Raw genomic sequence first — 26,671 nt, forward strand, 5'->3', positions numbered from 1 at the left:
CCCTGTAAGCGTGGTCGTTGTGGTCATTTGCCTGATGTTATTTTCCATTATAATGTTATTTTCTTTATAATGAAATAAGCATCCGACTTATATTAAAAAATTTCATTTTTCTTTGAATCTCAAAATAACACCTCTTATTCAAAAACCCTATACTAGGCCGATTACTAAAATATGTAAAAATAGTTATAGTTCTTTTTTTAAACTTTTCATTGGGGGCGATTTTTAAGTGGCGGGGCTCAAACACAACGCACAACCAGCTATCCTGGAATTTTTCGCCTTCTCACGTTAGCTCACTCCCGAACGGATGTTCGGAAGCTACCCAGAGGATACGTGGGCTAATCCCGGCCGTTGTGAGCTGCTTGAACCATATGCAGAAGAATCGTCCTGGCCATTTCCAAGTGAATGGCGATCAGTAACTTTCCCCACTTGCGTGGACTTCTAAACATGGAACCATCCTCCTGTGGCCTCAGATCTGGAAAGTCTACCATCGACCAAATATTCACAATACGCCAAATCTTGGAAAAGACCCATGAAAGGAGAATCGACACACACCATTTTTTCGTCGACTTCAAAGCTGCATTCGACAGTACGGAAAGGAGTTACCTGTATGCCGCGATGTCTGAATTTGGTATCCCCGCAAAACTAATACGGCTATGTAAGATGACGTTGCTCAACACCAGCAGCGCCGTCAGAATTGGGAAGGACCTCTCCGTGCCGTTTGATACCAAACGAGGTTTCAGACAGGGTGACTCGCTGTCGTGTGACTTCTTTAACCTGATGTTGCAGAGCATCGTACGAGCCGCAGAACTTAATCGCTCAGGCAAAATATTTTATAAGAGCGTACAATTGTTGGCGTATGCCGATGATATTGACATCATCGGCCTTAGCAACCGCGCTGTTAGTTCTGCCTTCTCCAAACTGGATAAAGAGGCAAAGCGAATGGGTTTGGTGGTGAACGAGGACAAAACGAAGTACCTCCTGTCTTCAAACAAACAGTCGGCGCACTCGCGTATCGGCACCCACGTCACTGTAGACAGTTATAAGTTCGAGGTTGTAAAGGACTTCGTTTATTTAGGAACCAGCATTAACACCGATAACAATGTCAGCCTTGAAATCCAACGTAGAATCTCTCTTGCCAACAAGTGCTACTTTGGACTAAGTAGGCAACTGAGCAGTAAAGTCCTCTCTCGACGAACCAAACTAACACTCTACAAGACTCTCATCATGCCCGTCCTAACGTATGGCGCAGAAGCTTGGACGATGACAACATCCGATGAAGCGACGCTTGGAGTGTTCGAGAGAAAGATTCTGCGTAAGATTTTTGGACCTTTGCACGTTGGCAACGGCGAATATCGCAGACGATGGAACGATGAGCTGTATGAGCTTTACGACGACATAGACATAGCGCAGCGAATAAAGATCCAGCGGCTACGTTGGCTGGGTCATGTCGTCCGAATGGATACAAACGCTCCGGCTTTGAAAGTATTCGATGCGGTACCAGTTGGTGGTAGCAGAGGAAGAGGGCGGCCTCCTCTGCGTTGGAAAGATCAGGTGGAGAAGGACTTGGCTTCACTTGGTGTGTCCAACTGGCGCCGGTTAGCACGAGAAAGAAACGACTGGCGCGCTTTGTTAAACTCGGCCAAAATCGCGTAAGCGGTTATAGCGCAAATTAAGAAGAAGAAGAAGTTATAGTTCTTATTACCTCATTCAGGCAATTAGCCAACTTGATCTGCAAATACATGCCTTGAAACTTCGAATTAAAAAAAAAATCATGAACAAATTTTCATCTCAAGTGCGGTCAAATACATGAAAAAATCGTAAATAAAATTGGAAGGAAAATGGCTATGTATAGTGAAATTATCGCAATTCCAAAAACAAAAAAAAAAAAAAATAGGGCTGATGAGCTCTGCTCTCAATAATCCTAATACTATGATTGCTATTTGACTTGAGTAAAGCAATGAATTTTGTGAAATAACTTACATTACAAATATTTTGCAGACAATCCTAGACGCTTCTGCAGTGGTTAGAAAGCCTATATTTAAGGTTGATAGTAAGTAAATGGGCTAAAACTACTCTTCTTAGCCTTCCACTTGTCTGTGACTAGATTCCCGGATTTCTCGTTGCAAATATAAAATCTCGCTCAATTCTCTATTTAAGGAAAGTTGCTGAGAAAATGTCCTATCCGAGACATTACAGAAATTATTCTCGTTAAATTCGATACTTTTAAGCATTTTTGAGCACACATTCTTCATGCTAAGCCTATTGCCAGAACCACTTAAACAAACCGCCGTCCGGGCTACATCACATCTACTTTACAGTTTTATTTTCAGAGTGGCAAATTATGAACTTTCGACTTTCATAGCGGTATTTAATTTAGATTTATGTTGATTTATAAACACATTAAAGTTATCAATCCCAGTTATTTTTGCTTGCACATAAACAGTGCTGCTCTGAAATACCTCCCCATACATACATACATGCATACGCGCGTAAATATAGCAATACATATTTCTGTACATTGTTTTGCCAAATGACAGCTGGGTGCCTACTTGGCATGCAAATCATTTGTACGCGATTAATAAAAATCTAAAACGCGATCGTTATTGCTAATTGTTCACCCAAGCACCATAGAATTTTTAAATAGCACTCATTCACGTAAAAAACATAAAATTATATTTTTCGCAAGTAGGAACTGCAATACATTCAAGCAGACATAGTAAGTACACATGTACATATGATATATGCAAACATATACAGGGTGGGTCATATAGCGTTTGCTTTTTGAACCACCTATTTTTTGAGAATGGTAACACAAATGGCATGTAAAATGTGTTCATAATTTACTTAAAGGTTTGACATTTACGAAATGGGATGCTGTACGCTTGAACAAAATAGGGAAATATTGAAAACCTATTTCCAAAGTGGTGAGTCTTCTTCTTCTTTTCTGATTTTCACATCGGTGGCTACGTCAATAAGCAAAATTGTCGGATTTGGGGCTCAGAAAATCCACACGTTACTGTAGAGAAGCAAATGCTTCCACAACGAGTCACTTTTTAGTGCGGTTTTTGGTCTGGCGGCATCATTGGGCCATTTTTTTTTTCGAAAATGAGCGAGGAGCCGCGGTTACAGTAAATGGCGAGCGTTACCGTGACATGCTCAACGAGTTGTTTCCAAAAATTGAAGAGGATGACATGGACGACATTTGGTTTCAACAGGAGGGTGCAACTTGTCACACTGCCAAAGTTACACTCGAACTTTTGGCTACCGTTTTTGAAAACCGAATAATCAGCCGAAATTCCGATATCAATTGGCCGCCTTGGAGCTGTGATTTAAGCCCGTTTGACTATTTTTTGTGTGGAGCCGTTAAGGAAAAATGCTATGCGAACCATCCAGAGACGATTGCTGCTTTAAAACACGAAATCGAAGTTGCCATTCATGAAATTGGAGCCCAAACAATCGAAAATGTGCTTAAAAATTGGGTTGATCGAATGGCCTACTGTAAAGCCAGTCGTGGCAGTCATTTGAACGATATTATTTTTCATTCATAAATGACAATGCTCAATCTTCAAAATAAAAAAAAGTTTGAAAAAATATTGATTAGTTTTTTTTTTTTATAGTCGATTCAAAAAGCAAATTTTACATGGCCCACCCTATATGTACAGTGACTCCCAGCTTATTTGATGCAGGTACTACTTTTTTAGAAAAAAGAAAATTACTCGATGTTTATTAAATTTAATAAAAACAATGTATACGACTTGCCATGAGATATGTATGTACTGCTTACCACTGCAGAAAGAACAATAACAAAAACAAAGCTTGTTGAAAAAACATAGAAATAAATAGTTTTTTCATCAAAATATGCTCACAGCTTAAATGATGCAGTGTATTTTATATTTTCTCTGAGAATGCAATAACGGTGAAATGTATTTTTTTCTGATTAGCTTAGCGTCTTAAGTCATTCTCAAAAAATGTTTGTAAAGAAAAGTTGAAAAAATGTAAATTTTTTAAAATGGGAAAACGGAGCTCACTTGAAAAAAAAGGAAGACGTTATTCGCCATTATAAAGCAGGCAAAAGCCAACGAAAAATTGCAGAAATTGTTGCTGCTAGTTTCTCAACTGTCCAGCACATTATAGAAAGGTTTCGTCACGAAAACAAGATAGAAGAAAGGGCAGATCTGCGCCAAATAAAATATTTAATGATGCAGATAAGAGGTGGATTGTTTGCAAAATTAAAGAAAACCCAGATTTAAACGCTCCAAAATTAACGAACGAAGTGGAAAAATACTTAGGCAAAATCTGTAACCCTGAAACTGTTCGTAAAGTTTTGCGCGAAGAAAATTTTCATGGAAAGACTGCCCGAAATAAGCCGTTGATTAATGCTCGTAATAAATAGAAAACAAAGAATATACTTTTGCAGACAACATTGGAACAAAGACATTTCGTTCTGGAAGTCCGTTGTTTTTGCGGATGAAAGCAAATTTAACCTTTTCAGGTCTGATGGGAAGTCCTGCCTTTGGAGAAAGCCAAACACCACGCTTCAAACATGTAATTTTCGCTCTACAGTTAAACACGGCGCAGTGTGATGGTAAGGGGTTGCATGTCCTATTTCGGCGTCGGAAATTTAACATTTATCGAAGCAAACATGAATAAAGAGATGTATATGGATCTGCTAAAAGATATTTCTGTACAAAGTGTGAATAAAATGGGCATTAGAGATTCATTTAGGTTATACCAAGACAACGATCCCAAGCATACGTCTGGTATTGTAAAAACTTAGCTTATCTAGAACTGTCCACATGTAGTACAGACACCTGCACAGAGTCCAAATCTCAACGTTATTGAGAATTTTTGGTCAGTGTTGGAAAATAAAATAAGAAACCACAATATTTCTAATGCTTCTGATCTGAAACGGGCACTACAAGAAGAATGCGATGAAATTAGTTCCGATTATAATTAAAATTATTCCCGATTAAAAGCAGTTCTGAAGCAAAAGGGATACCCTACTAAGTATTAGCCGTAATCATGAAATCGAAATATTAATGTGTTTATGTTTTTTGAATACTTTTAATTTAGTGCATTATTTAAGCTGAGACCTCAAACTGCAACTGAATTATTCTAATTTGCCATATCTTTCTTATGAAGAAACATTATTGTTATTTTTTGTTAAATAAAACATGTTATTTAACAATGAAAAATATAAGATGTTTTTTTAATGGAAATACCATAAAATATATTTGATATTTAAAAATTTTTTTTTTTTGCTGCATCAAACAAGCTGTGAGTCACTGTATATGTATATATGTATACATATGTACAAAGAAAAGTTTATAGATAACAATTTTTATCAGTTGTAGGCATATCTTAACTGACGTTTGTATCATAATTTAATGGTGCCACATTGGAGAGCTGCGACATATGTGAGTGCATACACATACATACATACGTGCTATACTCATGCATATAATTTGAAACGGCAATAACTGACTAGACGAAGCCAAACCTAAATACAGGCTGGTTCTTTTGAGTATTTTTCAAAAAAGCTGTTAATTGTGCAATGGTTATGCATCACTGCATTTGCAAAATGGTGTATTTTTGCAAAGCCTTAGCAAAAGTAAAACGAGCAATACATTTAAAACTATGTCCACTGCGTCGTAATCATCTTCCATTCCTAAATCAAAAATAATTGACTAAAATCATGCACTCAACAGGGTAATTTCCAATGAATGAATGTATTGTACAATTGCAGACTAACAAGAAAAGCAAAAATTAGAGATTCCCCCAATAATTTTTCACAAACTCTAGAGATATTACTCGATTAAAAAAGGAGCAGTTCTTAACTAGGAGTTAGCAGATTTTAAAGCTTCCGGCTGACTGCAGTGAAGCGACAAATACTAAATTGACAGTAAGACGTAAAGGACCTAAGCTGTTTCTATTTAACTGAAATTAGATTCCAGCGAGCATAAATGCACTCATTCCACAGGCTCAAACTAACCTTACTTTATCTAGAGTTGCATAAATTTGTTATTGAAAGTTTAATAAAAAAAATCGTTTCTATTTGCCATAGTTTTGTGCCGCAAATGTAGGTTTAATTCATATTGAAATATATAATATTGTATAAGGGACATACGCGTTAGATATTTAAAGCTCTGTTAGACATAATTTTACATAATTTAGACCAGCATCACTTGTTTTTGGTTAGCCTAAACTCCTCTTAACTTAGAAAGCATAGAGAGCTGTTAGTTTTAGATTCCTGAGTAAGGGATTTTACGTAAAATGAGAGCCGTGAGCGAATCATGCTGACATATAATTTTTTATTTATTTTGAATAAAATTTCTCCGAATATTCCATACAAAATTGAAAAGATCTGTCGAATATAAAGACGAAGTAAACAAGCACGCAAAACAAAACATTATAAACATTGCTAAATGATGGAAACATTTGTTTCTAATAGCGGTCGGCCCTCGGCAGGCAATGGCAAGCCTCCGAAGGTATTTCTGTCATGAAAAAGCTTCTCATAAAAAACCATTTGCCGTTCGGAGTCGGCTTAAGACTGTAGGTTCCTCCATATGTGGAACAACATCAAGATACACGCCACAAATAGGAGGAGCTCAGCCAAACATCCAAAAAGGTGTAAACTCCAATTATACTACGCGGCTAATGTAATCATGATGACATACTGAGTAACCATCGCCACGTTTCTACGAAAACTAAATAAAATCCAAGTATTGGCTAACATAATTCTTAGACATAGAAGGTGTCTTGTCATATGTTGGAAGTTTAATTACATTGAAGAAAACTTGCCCCACACTGGCTAAACTGTGCCGGTCAGCGTCAAGACAGACTTCACCACCTTGGTGGTATCGTAATATCTCCATGCAATCTTTGGAACAACAAACCCAAAACTGTGCTAAAATTTCTAAAAAGCCTAAAACCCTAGGGTTACAAAATAGGCCTTTCACAATAGATCAGCTCTGGTCGCAGTGCGTAATGGCCTTCTAATAATAATAATAATAATACATTGAAAATGGGGAAATGTAAGCAGAGAAGCTTATCTTGTTGAGGTAGTTAAGCTTATTCTATGCTTTGAGATTTAACGAAAAAAAGTTAAAAACAATAAGAAAATGCTTCTCGTCTTGCAAAATTGCACAATGCCATGAAATGCAAGAATTCTATACTAAGATATGCAAAAGTGCGAAAGCATTCAAATTACGAGCTTCAATGCTACAATACAATAATACCAACAAACAATTTACACAGAAAGCGAACGACTAAATAACGTCCCATGACAGTCGGTTCTACGTAACCAGAACGACCCTACGTAACCTACAACAACAACAACACCTAAACAACGATGTCTCTCCTCTTAATGATATATTAACCGTTATCCAGTTTTCAAGTTGTCAAGGTCCTGTCACGACTGCTTATTGACCTATGGGGGACAGATCGAGCTTTTTTTCATCGGAAAATCAAATTTCACAATTACGTAAAAAATATATGTAAGTGAAATTTATATATGTATATGTACATTACATTACATTACATGTTTACATGTATACATTTATTATATATGTATGTACATTACATGTTTATCGGTGCAATATCTGTGAAGCCTTATAAAGCATTTTTAATACAATATTTTCTTGAAAAACTTTGAATGCAAGTTCACCTTGAACTAGCAATGTTTAAATATGATACAAAAAATATTTGATCAACAAAAATTGCTAAACATGTGCCTATGATGTACATATATAAATAAACTCAGCACTTTTTCTCCAAGGTAATTATTTAAAGTTCTCGTAAAAAGTTTATGCAGAGAAAGCTACCAAGAAATGCTGAGTATTGTAAACTGAGTGCACAAGTTCATTGAACATAAAGAAATGCCATAATTTTTGGTACTATAAGAAACGGCATTGCACTTACGAAGCATTTATAGCTCACATATGTTAAATGCCAGCTATAAAACAGATATACATATATACTTACATATGTACTAACTACTGTTCAAGACGAAGCCGGAATTTGTCAATAAAACGCAAATGATTATATTATTCATTCATATTGCATTCCATTCCGCAATACTTGCTACGGTCATTCTCCCTTGTTGTTGTTGTTGTAATTAGCAGCATAAACATTCCCCATAGTGTGACAGTCCTTGGCCGGATATAAATCCGGATCGTTTCGGTAACGTAGAACCGACTGCCATGGAAATACTCTCTCCACAACTGCTTGAATTATCTGGATGTATTGTCGGCTGCCACTTAAAAACATGCATCCCTTTTTTCAGTAAAAATTTATTGTTGGTGGAAAATAAATATTTACTTAAAATATCTTAATGATAATTAGCAACACTTGTTGTATATGTACAAGTATAAACAAAGGAATGAAATGCTAACAAATTATCGTTGTCTGCATTTTTGGGTAAACTTGCAATTGTGATTTAAGAAAAATAATCTGCTTGAATTATGATTAATATCTTCACACACGATCGCGTATTAAGCAAATATGCACATACAAACAAACTTGTAGAAGAATAATTTAACAAGCAATTACCTACATACGTACATATAATTATACCCTGCAACAAAAATTTAGACTAGTGGAGCAAATCTCTGCCTCAGAACTAGTGCGATTTTCTTAGTTGCGAACCACTTTAAAACACTTCGCGAGGAGCGAAAACTGTCTTCTGACAACGACAGTGTCTAAACAAAAACGTCACATATTAATACAGTGAATAAGTTTCGATCATTGTGCAAGTCCACAGTTGAGAGAATGTAGAGGGTTGTGCCTATCGCAAATTTAACAGTTGAGCTGGAATCCAGTTATAAAGGACTCGCAAAGACGAACATTTTTATGACCCTAAAAAACTCTTAAAGTAGTATTTCCAATAAAAATCAAATAATACACATTGAAATTACACAGATGCTGTGGGCCAATCGACACACCAACGTGCTACCGGTTGCAGATATGGAGACGAGAACTAGTTATGGTTCTAAATTCACTAGAGTAGACCAATTGCACACGAGCCGATTTCCCTGCAGGTTTATAACAGCTAACCAATTATGAAATTAGTTGTAGATCACTGCTGCAATATTTTGTTGCTTCTATCCTCTCAATGTTGAAATATTCATATGACGACACACACTTTTACATATATATGTACATATGTAATATATGCAAGTATATTTGTAAGTTCATTCTGCGTACATTGCATTGTTATTTAGTACCTGAGGTTCTAGGGGAGTGCCGCTTGCGGTTTTATGATATCATAAATTGACGTTCGGTGTATTTGTAGATAAATATACATATGTATGCATACATGTGTAGATATGAATGCCTTTAAGTACGCTACTCAAGTGTGGAAACTTTTTGAAACGTGTAAACATTTAATGATAGTATTTTGTTTCACACAGTGCAATCTGATTTCTGGTTCGTGTCCTGCATTCATAAGCAGTTTCAATAATTGAAGAAGCTATGAAAAGACAACTAAAACTGTGAAAACGATCCTCGGTCTTTGCTTTAATCTGGAAAAGCTTGTTACGGTAGCAAGATTAGCAGTGTTAGGCAAATATGTATATTCGATCCTCTTTTTTCAAGAGAGCGGCGAATTTTAGCGACCAATCTCATGAATTCCGACCACTGTAAGTTCCCCTTTGTGGGTATGCACAGAGCGCTCCGATTACAAGTTTATTTTTTAATCATAAGTGTTAGAAAAACTAGCTGAAATTAAGTATCCAACACGCCAGCTATACGTAAAATTATTCAAAAGTTGGCAAGGCTAACCTTCTGCCGATGTATGATCCCTACCAACGGGTGTGGGGACGTTGTGGCACTTTTGTGTAACGATCTAGCATTATTCACTTACTAGTTCAAAACTTCTTGGCAGTTTTGACCATCCGCTCCATTACTTTTGCTTTGCTAAGGCCTTAGAGACGCTCGAATTGGACGTGGAAATCGGCTGATATTCCTTTTGGAGAAGCGCCTTTTCGTCTCGGTGGTTATGTCAGCAAACCAAACTCAGATTAAACGCGGACTTAACCAAAACCGCCCCTGCGAAAGGACTGTCCTAGTAGCGTTGGACCTAAAAAAGGCTTTCGACACTGTCTGCCACGCCACGCTACTAGATCATATTTTACCGTTGATACTCCCGCCAGGGCTGAAGAGGTGGACCGCGAGCTACCTGAGTGGTTGTCATTCGACGGTGCCATTTCAAGACCAAGTCTCTCAACAGAGTCCACGAAATCCACGGCGACCCTCGTCACCACCTAGACAAAGAGGGTCAAACTGCAACTTAAGACCTGCTTTAGCCCGTTCCCACGTCAATCGGTTCTACGTAACCGGAACGACCCGGATTTATATCCGGCAAAGGACTGTCGCTTCAGCAGCATTCCTCGTATATGGACGGGGAATGTTTATGCTGCTACAACAACAGCAACAACAACAACATGCTTTAGCCTGAGCCGCCTCCCAGGCACGTCAGGAGGCACCTCCTCAATTACGCGGACGAGATCCAGGACAAAACAGACCGACCATTACTGAACAGTTAACGACATTCATCGGGAGACTCTTACCACCTTCTTAAGCTCCCGACCCCCGAATGCTGTCATCGGAGTCCAACCACCACCCATTGCAGACGAAGAGCTCCAACTTCCCCGCGAGTCCCCCTTGACACAATTACGTTCTGGATAATGTAGCAGGTTAAACCCCTACCTATCCAGAAATTACCCCGGCATACTAAACATATGTATATCCGGCATGTGAAGGCATCCCGCATGACCCTAACTAATTACCTTTTTACAAGCCCCATCAAACAATAAATTGTAGAATTGTCATATATTGCGGACGCGCAAGTCATGATTTTTAGCACTGACTGTGAAAACTGTTGTGTCTAACTCCCCTTTTGCTTTTATAACACTGAACTTAACCTCCGCCATTTGGTTACAATGGTCGTCTAACGCCGTATTTTTTCATATTATGTATAATAATTTCGCATTTTAATCAGCTTTTTCGGAGTCTAGGAAACATGTAATTATATACAATTTAAAACATGTGTTTTTTTTTGTAAAAAAATGTTATTCAAAAACCAAATTGGATGATTACCTTACCGGCACCTTACGCATACAGTAAATATGTTTTTAAAGGGTTGGTGTCGAAATTCTGTATGCACAAAATTCTGCTTTTTAAAATTTTGCTTTTTAAAATTCTGCTTTTTTAAAATTCTGCTTTTTTAAAATTCTGCTTTCTAAAATTCTGCTTTCAAAATTCTGTATTACAAAATTCTGTATTAAAATATAATGTTAACAATGTTAAAGGGGTAATGTAATTATTTAATTTATTATTATTATATTATTATTTTTTATTATTATTCGAGATATTAAATAAAAAAAAATAATAATAATAATAATAATTTTTTCTTCAGTTTCGATAGAATCCACAGTATTTTTGCGTAGAACTCTTCTAAAAAACGAACCGCTGCGAAGGATTATTAAGAAAAGAAATGAATTAAGTCACACTAAATGTAATTGGCTAAACTAAAATATTGTTATCGCTTAAACATATACATATGTATATTTATGGAATAAATGTTTATTTTGTTACTTCTTGTATGACGAAAATCACAAAACTTGAATAAAGCAGAATTTTTCGCATTAAGGGGGTCTTCTGGTCTCGAGGCCCTGAAATGAAGGGTTTTTCTGGGGATTGATTGTGACAAATCCTGTGAATATTTAAAAAATTTTTATTTTTATTTTAAAGGTACATGTCTTGGCCTTTAAAATATGGTTTTGACTTTGAAAAAAATTAACACCCGCGACCTTGAAATGGCGCTGAAGACGTCCAACTCCAAACGAAACAGGTCTCCATTTTGGTCACGGTTTTTCCACCTGGGTAATCAGAAAGCAAAAATTAGATATGCGTTGTCTTCAGAGTTGCCCTGGTTAAGTTTTCCCGTGACAGATTTTTTTTTTTTAATTTTTTTCAAAAGTTATGCAACAATTTGCAAAAAAAATTTTTTTTTGCTCATTTTTTGAACTTTAAAAGGTTATAAAAATGGAATGAAAAAAAATTTCAAAAATCGTACACGGGGAAACTTAGCGGTAAGTTTTCCGAACCTTTTAAGACCAAAACCATTGAAATCGGAGTATAACTACTATGAAAAGTGTGACCAAAATGCTTAAAAAACACGATTTTCGGGGAAACGCGTTTAAAGATAAAGTTTATGATAAAAACGGCCGGAGGAGGGTACACTTCGGTGCCCAGAAAAATGTGAAAAAATGCGATTTTCAAAAAATCCTTTCTGTGGCGTATTCTCGCATACACATACAACAAAATTATGCAAAAAAAAAAAATCGATTTTTTTTCGCTGGAGACCAGAAGACCCCCTTAAACATGCAGAATTTTGAAAAAGCAGAATTTTAGAAAGCAGAATTTTAAAAAGCAGAATTTTAAAAAAGCAGAATTTTAAAAAGCAGAATTTTTTTGCAATTTACAGAATTTTGTCACCCAGAATTTTGTAATACAGAATAATGACACGCTCCCTTTTTAAGGGGTTAGGGGTAGTCAGAGGCCCGAAAAAATGATGATTATCACGAATTTTTTTTTGCTACTTAATTAATTTATTTAACAAAAATAAAAACATAGCATAAAAACATCATGTTTTAACTTGACTTCACCAAAATTTCAACAAAAAAAAATTAATAATTGCAAAAGTTATCGCTGTTTGTGTGAAGCCCGTTTCTCCAGAAGTCCCTTGCGGTGAACATCCCAAGTCCTTGCAGATTCATCTAAAACCAATCGGACAAGAAAAATTAGTTTTATTAATAGATAATCTTGTGCCTGATCGAAGCTTTTTTTTTCAAAATGAACAAAATGGCGGCCTCAGAAAATTTTTCCAGATTTTAGAGCAAAAAACCAACAGTTAATTGTTAAAAAAAAATCGAAATTTTTGAAAAAAAAAAAATCCTTCGATCAGTTTTTTATGTTTTTCAAAAGCTGTATAAATTTTATTGAAATCTACGTAGCGATTTTTAAGTTACAGTGTTCACCAGTTTGAAAAACATAGTTTTGAGAAAAACGCATTTAAAGTTTTGCTATCGGCTCCGGAGCGGCCGAGCGCCCTTTGTTAATTGTTGAATAACTTGAAAAGTATTTGTCGGATTCACTTCAAATTTTTACACAATATTTTTAAAACATTATACTTTAAGAAAATGCAAAAAAAAAAATCAATTTTTTGAAAATTCTGACTACCCCTAACCCCTTAAATTTAAATTTATTAAAAAAAAGCTTATTTTAACCACCGTTTAGCGTCTTTGGAATACCTTACCTCATAAAATTAAACGTATAAAAGAGAGCTCGCTCTTCAAACATAAATTGCTTCAATACCTTTCCGAAAATTGCTGAATGTACTCAAATGATTTTCTCATTATTTCAATCTATTCCAATTAATCTCTACTCCTACTACTACTATTTTTATCTTACCCTTATCTTCCATTTTTAATACCTTCTCCAACTTCAACTTCTTTACCACTAGCTGTAATTTTAATTTTAATTTTATTGTTAAGGCTTTTATGTACGATTTAATTATGTAAACTATTCTTAAGGCCAATCATTGTAAAAATAATAAATAATAATAACTACATAAGTGTAGCCTGCCGCCGTAGCCGAATGGGTTGCTGCGTGACTACCATTCGGAAATCACAGAGAGAACGCAGGTTCGAATCTCGGTGAAACATCAAAATTAAAAAAAAAAACATTTTTCTAATAGCGGTCGCCCCTCGGCAAGCAATGGCAAACCTCCGAGTGTATTTCTGCCATGAAAAAGCTCCTCATAAAATTATCTGCCGTTCGGAGTCGGCTTGAAACTGTAGGTCCCTCCATTTGTGGAACAACACCAAGACGCACACCACAAATAGGAGGAGGAGCTCGGCCAAACACCTAACAGAAGTGTACGCGCCAATTATTTTTTTTTTTTTTTATATACATAAGTGTACATTCATATTACATAATATATAATATTTCATTAGCACGGTATCTACTAATTGCCTCCGAAATAAACTCAGCCGAAATACCGGTATATGTGTTTTATATGCGTGCATACACTTGTTTATAGCACCTCAATGATATTCTTACATGAGAACTTGAATTTTCCATATTTCTTTATTCACCTTGATAGACTTTTGGTGTTTTGGACATTAATTTGGCCGTCTCCAGTGAGCAACGCAAGTCCCCCATAGACTCGTGTAGGTAGGTACGTTGTTCCGGTTCGTTTAGTGCGAAATAAATGTCGATGTAAGTATATTTGTAGCTATTATTGTTGTAGTGTTATCTTTATTATTGTGATAGGTATATAATCCTATAATAAAAGTTTCAAGAAAAGTCGATATACCGATCAGCACTTCACATATGCAAACATTTTTCTGCTGCTACAATTTTTCGTTAAAAGATATTTGTTTTACTGCTTTTATATACTTTCAGATTCAATCACTTTCTAAATTGGTTAATTGTTTCCGATAAAAAACACTAGTTCGACTTCAATGTCTAATACGTTGCTTTATCACTTTTTGACTTAGTAAACTATTGCCGATTTAAATCACTGTTTCGTTAAACACCTCAGGTACATTCAATTATACAATCACATAATTCTGTAAACGAAAACATAAATAATATTTCTTTAATTAGCCACTTATGCTTATTAAAATACAAAAAGAAACACCGAGTGCCGTAGTTTGCCGAAACTAAGCGGAGAATTTAACTCTCAATCACACCAATTCAATTTCACTGCTATGAAAATACTAAACAAAAACAAATTTCAAAAGCAAAAAATTGCATTGCACCCAAGGCGAATTCATCCAAAGTGGTAGCAGTAGTACAAATACCAAGGCGAATTGAGTATCTACGGTGGCGCCATTAAAAAAACAGTTACTTTATTTTTCGTAATTTTGACAATTTCGACCTCAGCTCAGTTCGCAATACAAAACAAACAAAAGTAGGAAAAATTACGTGTTTGTGAAAATTCAGTGAATAGCTTGGTAGTTTTGTGATTTGTGAGATTTCAATGCAGTTTGTTTGCGTTTTTATGCGGAAGACGCTGTGCCAAAAGTGTATGTGTGTGCGTATAATTTCTTATGTTTGGTTATTTGCATTCAAGGTGGATTTATTAAGGTGACAGCATTCACCCAGCTGAATTTTTCGCCGTAGGTATAGCTTACGTCAAAATGATATGCTTTGTTTGTATGTATTGGTATATTCACATTCGTATGTTTACATTTGATTACTGATTTTGACGTGATGCTTGGACCAAACGCAACAACAAATACATGTAGGGTTTTACTCAAGGTGGATTTAATAAGGTGACAGCATTCACCCAGCTGAATTTTTCGCCGTAGGTATGGCTTACGTCAAAATGATATGCTTTGTTTGTATGTATTGGTATGTTTACATTCGTATGTTTACATTTGCTTGCTGATTTTGACATGATGCTTGCACCAAACGCAACAACAAATACATGTAGGGTTTTACTTATATGTGTTTGCTGTCACCTGTAATAAATTCGCCTTGGTTTTACTTATATGTGTTTGCTGTCACCTGTAATAAATTCGCCTTGTTTGCATTGCTCTCGCCTACTCTTCTTCTTCACAAACAAATAATTCCCATTCTTTTTTCTTGTTTATTCATCCGCTCGTACGACACGGCGAATTCGGAAGGCGCCATCGTTATTTTGTAATTCCTGTACAAATACCATATTTATATGAATTTTCACTGTGTGGAGAATATAGAAGGTGGCACCTTCCAAATATCGCAACTTTATTTAAGTGAATTTGACAAATCGGTGACATCAGTACAGATAATAAACAAACCTTTGATTACAAGTTACGTAGTTGTGAGGCAGTGGCAAAACAAGCGGGTGCAGTTTTGTCGGAAAGATAAGCCATTTAACTTAAGCTTCAGTCTACTTTATGCCACTTTACGGATAACGGAAATTAGTAAAATCTTTTCCATAAATTTCTTTAGGGATTGTCAAATGTCACATACTTAGCTTCATGGCTTCGTGTTTATTTTTGTTTTTTATTTTTTGGTACTAAATTTTATGTATTATGTATTTTATCATTCTTAATGAATTTTGTAGTTGCAAATTTATAGTTTGAATTTAAAAATCCGCTGTTTACTCTCCACAAATTCCTAAAATTTCAATCAAACTGTAAACAAAGCAAATTATTTTGGTATTCAAACTCTGCCCACCAAAACGAAAGACAATAAGACAAATTGACTGTTTTAGAGAGAACATCTTACATGAATTCGCCTTGTATTGCACTAAGTCTAACAGTATTGTTACTTCGATTAAAATTGGGGGTACATTTAATTGATAGTTCATTGAGTTATGGGTATAGATATCTGGGACTTGCAAAAACACATCATTATAGAATTTGAAGATAATCGCAAAAACAAGAACGCGGCGTTAATCCGGATTAACAATGAACGCGTAAAAATAATGATCTATTACACAGAAAACCCAGGGTATGTCAAAAAGTATGGTTATTATCTAAGATTATTTTACCTCAGATTTTGGGAGAGAAATTTCGTATGGGAAATCTCTCGTTTTAATTACGGATTGGCAGTTAAATACGAAAAAGTATACACGAAAGTTGTATGTGGACGTATTATAAAGATGTTGTTCGCCTTAGAAGCCCAACGTGCACAATTAATAATAATTAAAAAAACCAAAAACACCGAAATATTCCGCCAAAATAATTACTATGAAGAGAAACCTTTCACAACAATATTGTCAGCTGATTGTCAGTTTTACAGGTAATATGCCATATATGAACGTATAGAATAGATTTGTGGATTTATTGGAAATTAATGCATATGGGAACGTACTTAGGAAAGCATGCCCAGTTACCCATTACCGAGTACAATGTACGAATTCTAATATATAATTGAATGAGGGGATATGGCAACCTGTACATCTTTTTGGTGTCCAACACTAATTTCCCTAATGTGGCAATAAAAGACGAACAGTACTTTGGGTGGCAGCTCCTTCTAGAAGAAGATTATTGTGGTATTTTTTGCACGCCGTTAGGCGAAATTACATTTGTTTTTTATTATAAACATTTTGAGATTCTAATCAAATAAAAAACATGGATGAAGGTGATTACGATAATGATGAGTAAGTAGTGAATAGTTCTCCTCTAAAGAAAACCTCAACAGGGCTACTTTTCAATACACTTCATGGTTTATTAAATGCATTTGTGTTTTTAGTGTCGGCGGTGATGATTTCGATGATGTTGACGAAGAGGACAACATTGATGACATTAACCAAGAAGAGGAAGCTGATAATATAGAAATTATTGCACCTGGAAATGCAGGTGGCGGCGTACCTAAGTCGAAACGCATTACGACCAAATATATGACGAAGTACGAACGGGCGCGCGTGTTGGGTACGCGTGCTTTGCAAATTGCTATGTGCGCACCAATTATGGTAGAATTGGAGGGCGAAACTGATCCGCTGCAAATTGCTATGAAAGAATTGAAACAAAAAAAGATACCAATTATTATAAGACGATTCCTACCAGATCATTCCTATGAGGACTGGAGCATAGACGAATTAATTATAGTAGATCATTAAAAATATTAGTGTAGAACTTATTTAAAAAATATATGTATATATATTTTTTTATTCGTGCAAAAGCAAGTTACTAATATACAGGATTTTATTTTTAAAGATTGCTATATGATATAGTAGAACTGGCTCGAGGCGGCAACTGATCACTTGATACGATTTCAGTATTGAGCTTCAATAAGCAAGCACTTGTCAACTCCACGCATAGCCGTGGACTTTATCAAAGCACACATGCTCCAATAGTGTGACTGCATTTTGCCCAGTGCGACACATACACTCTATAACATCAGGAAGCAGGCCGCAATCGGATAAGTTTTCTTGCCCAAAGACCTGCCCAGCAGCTTCGTCTTGGGCTGCCTTAGGTTGCTCCCGTTCATTGCCGACAGGTCCTGCTTGTTCTAGCAAACGTTGCGTTGCTTTGCTGAACGCCAATGTAGTGGTGTTACTGGCAAGAGTTGCGCTAAATGTGTCTTTCGTTTCGCCTAGTAAATGACAGGCGTACGGCAAGAACGACGGTAGCACAACACCTTTTACCTCGATGCTATTGTAGTCCACACCATCCATACGTACTTTGCTCGAACGTGTAGCCAAATGTTGCATAGTAGCTTTGGGAAAAGCGACGGGTGCAAGAAGGGTGGGTGGAACACCAGCCAGCTTTCCTGCAGTGGAAATAGTGCTTTTGGCGTTGAGTAGGAAGCTGAAGAATCCTTGACATTCTACGCCCTCTATTAATAAGATTGAACTGTCACTGAAGTCATCGGTCATTTCCTGGATGTTAAGTTTACGTATGTGTGCAGTCTGCATTCTACGCAGATCCTTATCATTCACTTCTAGATTTTCTAAGAAATTATCGGTATCTTCTTCATCATCATCCACCAGAAGTTGTTGATTTGTCACTTCAACGGTGTTAACATTGTGTGCTATAAATTAGAGTTATGTTAAACTTTTGCCATGAAAAAGAAGGAAAATTGCATAGTTACCATTATTCGCATCATCAACGCTGTTGCTTTCCTCAGTGAAGTTGCCATCGTCAGACTTATTTAGTGTATTATCCTTTTTCAACGGCATAGTGTACTCTATACCCTCTTGCCGCAAGGCGCTGCGCAGCCCGCTTGTACTTGGTGACATCATAGCATGAGTTTCCACACAACCACCTGTGCCGGCTGCACGAAATAGTACAGTGAATGAATTTGCACACAGATAAAAGTAGGGGCATTGTCTTGCACGTAGCAGCTGAAATAGTCCTCTGAAACTGTAATCCCAATCATCGGCTAGAGCCTTGCGTTCGCGCTCCCCAAGCACTATACCATTGTTGTTTTTAGCAGTGCGTGGAAATAATGTCATCCAAGGGATGTGTGGATGTTGCCAATAATAAGTCGACTGGTTGAAACGCGTGGCCGGCGAAATATCCAAACCGCATTGCGTTTTTTGTGTGTCAATGCAGCGTACGAAACTCGTCAGACCGCTAGCCAGTTGGCTTGTTTTCAGCGTAGTTGCAGGTAGTTCACTGCGACAAAATATGCGCACTCTAGTTTTGATACTCCAGTCCATTGGAAGATGTTTAGTGAATTTCTGTTCCTCCAAAGCAGTTTCATCATCATCTAAGGCTGAATTGCTTGCTAGCATAGCAGCGAAAGACTTCGGATCAAATGGCTGCAATACCAATTTGGCGGGTGCTGGACGTGTAGGCGTTTCGCGTATAAATGCTTCTTTCTGTGGGGGCGGGGTGTTAGCGAAACTGAGCAGGGAATCCTCCTCGATGAGTGGCGAAACATCGTTCCTAGGTCTTTTAGTTTCCACAGATTTTCTGTATAATGGGTGGGTGAATTTTATTATTAGTTGGGATGACTATTACTATTTCTGCTTGTATGACTTACATTGCAAACGGATTTTTTCGTTTCTGCGCGATTTTCGCCTCCAACAAACTTTGTTTATCTATCCCTGGTTTTTCTTGGCTAGTCAGCGCGTTGTTCTGATTCAAACGCGCAGTCAGCTGCTTTTTCTTTTGTTTCAAACGATGTAATTTAATAAGCTAGTAAAGACGAAGAAATTTGCATACTTTATTAAGTGAACATTTTAAACCGCACATCTGGCATACCTCGTCTGGATGTTTCCAGTTCTTCGTGTTGCAATTTTCTGTTGCCGACATTTTCTACTTTGTTTTAGATCTAAATGAAATAAATAAATTTTAATACTAAAGCTGTCGGTTTCTACTTTATTAACTTCCTATTTCCTTAAGCGTTGCGCGCGTAATCTCACATAAACTTGATTTCCATTTTTTTTTTGCATCTATCAGCTGCTGAATGAAACGGAGCTGCCAATTATTTGAAGGCGAAAAAATTTGGGTAATTACATTGTGTGACAAAAAAACAAAAACTAAATATACTTTTATGGAGACCTAGCACAACTTGTAGGTATAGTAAAACTAAGAAAAATGGTATAGGAGAAATTTCCAATACACCCCCAAAATCTCGTTTTATGGCCAAAAACCCGTTTTTTAGTAGGTTGATGTGAACAATACCTCCTAACTTCGCCAATTTCCATCCGATTTCGATTTTTTTTTTAGATCGAAAGGACAAAAACAAGCCTTTTTGTCAGTGTGTTGACAATTTTTCTGAAATGATAACTGACGAGGCTGTAGACGGAAGTATTTGGATTTTTTTTATTTTTTCAATATTTTTTCAACTTTGACATCATTTTTTCTATATTATCCGATATTGAGGATTTTTTTTAGTACACTACTGTTATAGTAAATTTAATTTTGCGTCGAATGAGCTATATTTGACTGTAATTGAATTAAATTTCATTGAGTTGTGTGAGTTTTAAGATTTTTATCAGAGGATCAGAGGTGGGCAGCGGAAAGGGAGCGGAAGCGAATTCGCCACAATTGGACTCGGGAGTTAAAAGGCAACGCTGTCAGGAAGAGGATATCTCCTAAGAAAAGAGGCCCAGAATTGATGGTGGCCCGCCAAAATCACTTAGCGAAGTCGCTAAACAGGCGGGCTCCATCATTTTCGGAGTGATGGACAGCGGTAAGGAGGACGGCACTATCTCTAGGGAGGAATGGAAGAGGGGAGCGACCGCCATCTCCGCAGTTTTTATGAGGGTAGTGAGGGAAAACCCTGCTTGACCTCATTCTGGCTTCTTCTTTACTAATAAACCGAATCTCCGATTGGAGGATGCTAAATGCTCACTCCTTCTCGGACCACAGGTATATTCAGCTCTCTCTCGCTGAAACTCGTCCAATAAAATCCTACAGGATCCTGAGGAGGAATGAATGGGATGCATATTACAGAAATTTGCTGAATTTACTCCCGATCTATGAACTCGTGGAGACTTTCACCTCAGCTTGCAACAATGCCCTGGAAACCTCTTGTCCAACAAAAGCTTTTTCCAAGGCAAAAGCTTTTTCCAAGGAACGACTCCTATCCTGGCGCTCAACGCAATGTTAAATGTGGTACCCGTAGACATCGCAGGCAGAATTGCCGCTACACGTAATGCAGTCAGACTGAGGCGCTTGGGCTATAAGCTCAACCTCACTTATGGGCATTCAAGCATCCTTAGAAACTTCGAGTTTATCCCTCTGTCAACGGAAGAGTTTATACCCTAGCTTAGTCCAACCGTAACCTTCTCCACTCATATTCCGTCAAGGGAAGAGTGGACGGAAGGCTACACTTGAGGGCAGGGCCTGATGAACTTGTTCACGGATGGATCTGTAATAAGTTGGAAGGAAAGGTTGGCGGAGGACTCTTTTGCGAGGAGCTCCCCATCAGACTCAAATTTAGGTTAATGGACTGCAGTGTGTTCCAGGCAGAGGTAGCCGCATTCAAGGAGACAGCTGATTGGTTGCTCAGATGCGTACTAACAGTCAAAAAAGTAAATATTTACTCCGACAGCCAAACTGGTCAAGGAATGCTTGACCTCACTTTCGACTGCGTCCGAATTCTTTGACATAAGCCTCATCGTTCGTAATCCACACTCTCCTAACCATCCCAGCACTACCTCTCCCCGCCCTCTCCCTATATCCCATCGGTCTTTCTCTTTCACCTCACCGCCTTCACAATGGTATCACAAAGTACGAATCCATCAGTGTGCTCACTCCTTGGGCAACCATACCAACCTTACCTAAACTAACCTGGAGGTTGCTTTGAAGCTGTGGGCAGAGAAACATTTCGGTAGCAGACCATGGACGTTTCAACAGGACTCGGTACCATCTCACAAAGCTCGAGTGAACCAAGAATGGCAAAAAAACAACGTTTCGAACTTCATAACGTCCACACAATGCTCTCAAATGCACCAGACGCGAATCACATATATTATTCTCTTTGGGCCATTTTGGAGAGCAAGGTCCGAACTAAAAGATTCCCCAGTCTCGAAGCGCTGAAAAAAGCCATTGCCCGCGAGTGGGCTAAAATACTTGCAAGTCACATTCGGGCAGCTTGCGGTTCGTTTCTGGACCGTATAAAGGCCATAGTCAAGGCAAAAGGTGGTCATATCGAGCAAAAGTAAATTGATTCTTAATTTTGTATTATTTTCATACATTTTTGAAATAAAAGTAATTTTCCAAACTAAAGTTATGGCCTTTTTAATTGGTTACATTTCGAGTGCCACACCCTGTATATTCATTTGTGCGCGCGGCAATTTAATAGGCGGCACTTCATTTACATTAGTTTGTTTAATTTAAATCTTCAAATCACAATATTAATGAGCCATTCACTGAATATTTACAATAATTTTCAAAGCTCAATGCACAAAAAGAAGATTACCTCTGTGCCATAAGTACCGTCCCCTTTGGTACAATGAAATTCAGCTGTCTTGGACTCAGTTTACAGTTGCCTCTGCTTACGCTTGTGAGCCATTTATGACACTCTTCTTATCATACGCCTTATTACCTTTGTCTGACATAAGCGCTCGGGAGATTCTGCGGCATTTGGAATAAGGCAATGGCCGGGTGAACTTAACGAATATATAGTTGGATCAATTGACAATCAAAGCATGGAAAGATATCAAGTGTTTCGGCATGTTCTGGTTGTGACACTAGAGGAAATTTAAACTTGATCCTCGGTGCCTACGTCAAATGAAACTACAGGGTGGCTGATGAAAGCCGCTACCAAAAAAAAATTGAATAACTTTTTTTCTTTTTAAGTTATCTGTTCCATTTTTGTTTTAATTTGCAGATTGATCTTTAAAATTTATTAAAATGGATAACTGGGACACGCAAACAAGAATTTGGATAGTCCGCCGCTATCACGCACTGGAGTCCGTAGTTTTGGTACAGAGAGAGTACAGGCGGATGTTTGGCGGCGATCCCCCGAGCAGATGGACCATAATGAGACTGGTGAATAATTTTGCTGAGCAGGGAACAGTCGCAAGAAGGCCTTATCATCGAAACCCACCAGTTCGGACGGAGGAAACGATCGCTGCTGTAGCTGCAGCTATACAAAGCAATCCAAGGGTTTCAACAAGAAGCTTATCTGCTCAACTTGGTGTCAGCCGACAGTCTTTGCAAACAATAATGCACAAAGATTTTGACTTATTTCCCTACAAAATTCAAATGGTTAACAAACTGAATGCAGCAGACTTGCCGATTCGCTTGGAATTTTACCAGAAGATCCTGCAAATGGTGGAAGAAGACCAAAACATGTTAAACTGCCTTTTCATGTCTGATGAGGCCCATTTCGATTTAAACGGCAATGTGAACAAACAAAATTGTCGAATATGGAGTACTTCTAACCCACAGATACTCCACGAGACGGAATTGCATCCTCTTCGCGTGACAGTGTGGTGTGCGGTTTCTTCACGCTGTATTGTCGGGCCTTATTTTTTTGAAGAAAATGGTCACACCGTTACGGTTACTGGAGACCGTTATTTGAAAATGCTGAAAGAATTTTTCTATCCAGAATTACGCCGAAAGAGAATTCCTTTCAACTCTGTGTGGTTTCAACAAGATGGGGCAACGTCTCACATAGCCCAGACTATTATGACAGAGTTGCGACGAAAATTTCCCAATAAACTGATTTCAAGAAACTCCCAATTTCGTTGGCCCCCCAGGTCGCCTGACCTTACTGCACCTGACTTTTTCTTGTGGGGTTTATGTAAACAAGAAGTTTATAAAACAAAGCCAACAAATTTGGATGAACTAAAACAATTCATTCGGGCAACAATTGCGGCTATTCCTGTCGCAACTCTCAAAGCAGCAATGAACAACTTTTTACTAAGATGCCGCACTTGTGTCAACGAGCATGGGGGGCATTTAAATTCAATTATTTTTAAAACTAGTTAAGCTACATTTAATAAAATTTAATGACCTTCAACTTGAAAAAAAAAAAATAAATGAATTCCATACACTAAAAAAAAAGTTATTTGAGTTTCTTAATGTAGCAAAATTCATCAGCCACCCTGTAAAAAGATTTTGGTACGCCATTTTCTAACAGTTCATTAAAAGATTGCATAATTTATGGGTTTATGGGTGTATGGGTGTATGGGTGTATACATACATATATGATCAATTTATGTTTAAGAACATTTTCCGAGAAGCAGAAAACACTCTTAACTGCTAATTTTGATAAGCATTCCATATCAGTCGTAAATTTAGCCTCTATTAGTTGATTATCAAAATGAGTAGCACCCTTTCAGGCGCAAAACATTGCCACGGAGTAATGGTGAAGTATTGAATAAAATTTCTTACTCTCTCTTGCGGATACCTAAGGGACTGATAAATTTGTCCGCTTGGTGTGTACTGAAAAAAGTTTCCGCTTATGGGAGAGAGTTTTTTTAGTTTAGAGCGTTTCCAGAGTCAATACAAAATATACATTGTTTTTAACAAAGCATATCATACCATTTATGGGACGTGTGTCAAATTCAAGAATTCAAAAGAGGATATTAAATTAAACCGATCTATAAATATTGCACACCAAATTTACAAAAATGTGGAAACTTAATGATAATTTTCAAAGCGTTGGAGAAGTGGGTAAATATTACTAATTTCTCTCGCCGTCGAACAAATTTAAGGAATACGAGTAGTACCAAAGACAAGGTTTTTTTACCATCCTAATGCATGTACACGCCTACGTAAGCATCCTGCTTGGAAACCGATGTATGACATTATGCAAGTTGCATGTGTGACATGGGAAATCATCGATGACATTTGGTAGGCTTTTCCAAAATAATACTCGTATGAAGATCTTAGTGAGACCATGACGCTCCGCATGACATGTCAGCTATCATGTCATGTATACTATTATATATATTTTGTTTACTTCTTTACTGTTATTATTTTCTGGGTTAACCTCATCGAGTGACGGTAATTTGTATTACACCATGGGTACACCTCATATATGTATCTACTTCTCACCTGACATACCACCACCCATCATCAGCACGCAAGTAAATGGCAAGTAGCAAGTCTGGCCTTGAAAATCGTTGATGACATTTGCCAGAATTTTCCAAGAGGAAACGACTTTTTTCGAGAAACTATTGCATTTGTAAGGCTTCCTATGGATGCATAATTCTTCACATGACCCTTCACTCATCATATCACATTCAACATACTTCCCGATTACTCTCTTCAGTACTGTTACTTGTTTTTGTGGCTCATCGCCCTTCTCGATAGCTCGCTATGCATGGCGCTGCATTTTTTAAGTAACAAATTATTTTACTACTTTTCTAGCTGGACTAGCACGTCTACGCAGCACCAGATTTGCACTCAGCTATAATAATTTGTTGTAGAAAATTTGAAATAAATTGTATCTCATGATTGTATTATAAAAGGTAAGGTAAGCTCCCTTATTTTAAATCGTGTTGCTTCTTTATAAAAAAAAAAGTACAGTAGGTTCTGTTTTTATGCGGCTGTTTTTTATGCGTTTTTGAAATAGTGAGGTTTTTTTTTTAATTAAAAAATGCATGTCGACCTATCGGGAATTGTACATATAAACAAGATTCTAAACCAGCTAAGCAAAAACTCATCACAGATTACATGAGAAATGCTAACGCTACAAGTATGGAACCGCCTGCATACGTGTGTACATTTCCTCAAGTGATGAAAGTGATTTTACGCCAAATCCTAAACGAATGCGCAACATGTGGGTACAGTAGACGCTCACAAATTAGAACTCTTAGTAATTAGAATTTCCAGAAATTAGAATCAACTTCTTGAATTCGATTCGAATCGAAAATTCTAATTTCAGAGCGTATTTTGTTTTTTTGTTGCAAAATAGATATAAAAAGGGGAATCCCAATTTATTCATGTTACGCTCGGTAGTCGTTGGATTTTCGTCGCTATCTGTACAGTTTTTGTTAGTTTTTGTTTGAAATTCGATTCGCGTGCACGTGTTTCGGCATTGTTTGCTTAAAAGTAAAAGTCGTTCGTTGAAATGCCAAATAAACGTAAGAAAAGCTTGGCCAAGGTATTCAAGGGAAGCGGTTAGCCCTAGAATTTGATGTGGCGCCATCTGCAATCACCTATATCAAATCTATGAAATCATCAATTTTAAGTGCTGTTTCTAATACCTATCATAAGGCTAACAAAAAATCATTGCATATCGCTGAATATCCAAAAATGGAAGCAAGTCTTTATGAGTGGTTTTTAAATCAACGCGAAAAAAAGTGTACATTAACTGGGCCAATACTAAAGGAGAAAGCCAAACAAATATTCAAAGTGGAATATCCCGATAAAGATGAAAGTACATTTAGCGCAAGTGATGGATGGTTTAGCAAATTTAAAAAACGACACGGAATACGTTTTTTAAAAATTTGTGGCGAGATTCTCTCTAGTGATGTTGCTTCAGTCACCCCGTTTATTCACAGATTTCGTGCAAAAGTCGATGAGATGGGGCTAATGGAGTCACAAGTATATAATGTAGATGAAACCGGATTATTTTACCGTTGTTTACCTGACAAAACATACGTCTCTCTTTTCGAGAAAACCGCCCCCGGGTATAAAATCCAGAAGGAACGAATTTCAGTGTTACTTGGTGTAAATGCTGATGGATCACATAAATTAATGCCATTAGTAATTGGAAAAGCAAAAAAACCAAGAAGTTTCCAAGGATTCAATAA

The 26,671-nt window shown here is 37.2% G+C and overlaps 3 protein-coding genes across 3 annotated transcripts in view; 1 reads left to right on the forward strand and 2 right to left on the reverse strand.

Annotated features, from left to right (window-relative positions):
• The window catches only part of LOC129244766 (ceramide kinase), a 37,684-nt gene extending 22,917 nt beyond the window's left edge, over window positions 1-14,767 (reverse strand). Inside the window, exon 1 of the mRNA XM_054882594.1 lies at window positions 14,160-14,767. The gene's annotated coding sequence lies outside the window, so the exon portion shown is untranslated. The remainder of the gene's footprint in view (window positions 1-14,159) is intronic.
• A 2,254-nt stretch (window positions 14,768-17,021) lies between these two features.
• Window positions 17,022-17,696, forward strand: LOC129253222 (DNA-directed RNA polymerases I, II, and III subunit RPABC2). Its single transcript, XM_054891507.1, has 2 exons — window positions 17,022-17,161; window positions 17,254-17,696. The coding sequence occupies exons 1-2, from the start codon at window positions 17,133-17,135 to the stop codon at window positions 17,618-17,620; spliced, it is 396 nt and encodes a 131-aa protein (XP_054747482.1). The 5' UTR covers window positions 17,022-17,132; the 3' UTR covers window positions 17,621-17,696.
• Window positions 17,638-19,934, reverse strand: LOC129253221 (protein downstream neighbor of son homolog). Its single transcript, XM_054891506.1, has 4 exons — window positions 19,713-19,934; window positions 19,492-19,646; window positions 18,595-19,421; window positions 17,638-18,534 (listed from the first exon to the last, which is right to left on the reverse strand). Exons 1-4 carry the CDS (start codon window positions 19,761-19,763, stop codon window positions 17,807-17,809), a joined length of 1,761 nt encoding a protein of 586 aa, XP_054747481.1. The 5' UTR covers window positions 19,764-19,934; the 3' UTR covers window positions 17,638-17,806.
• Between the last annotated feature and the right edge of the window lie 6,737 nt (window positions 19,935-26,671).

The sequence above is a fragment of the Anastrepha obliqua genome, chromosome 1, assembly GCF_027943255.1.
Source record: "Anastrepha obliqua isolate idAnaObli1 chromosome 1, idAnaObli1_1.0, whole genome shotgun sequence".
Classification (NCBI taxonomy): domain Eukaryota; kingdom Metazoa; phylum Arthropoda; class Insecta; order Diptera; family Tephritidae; genus Anastrepha; species Anastrepha obliqua.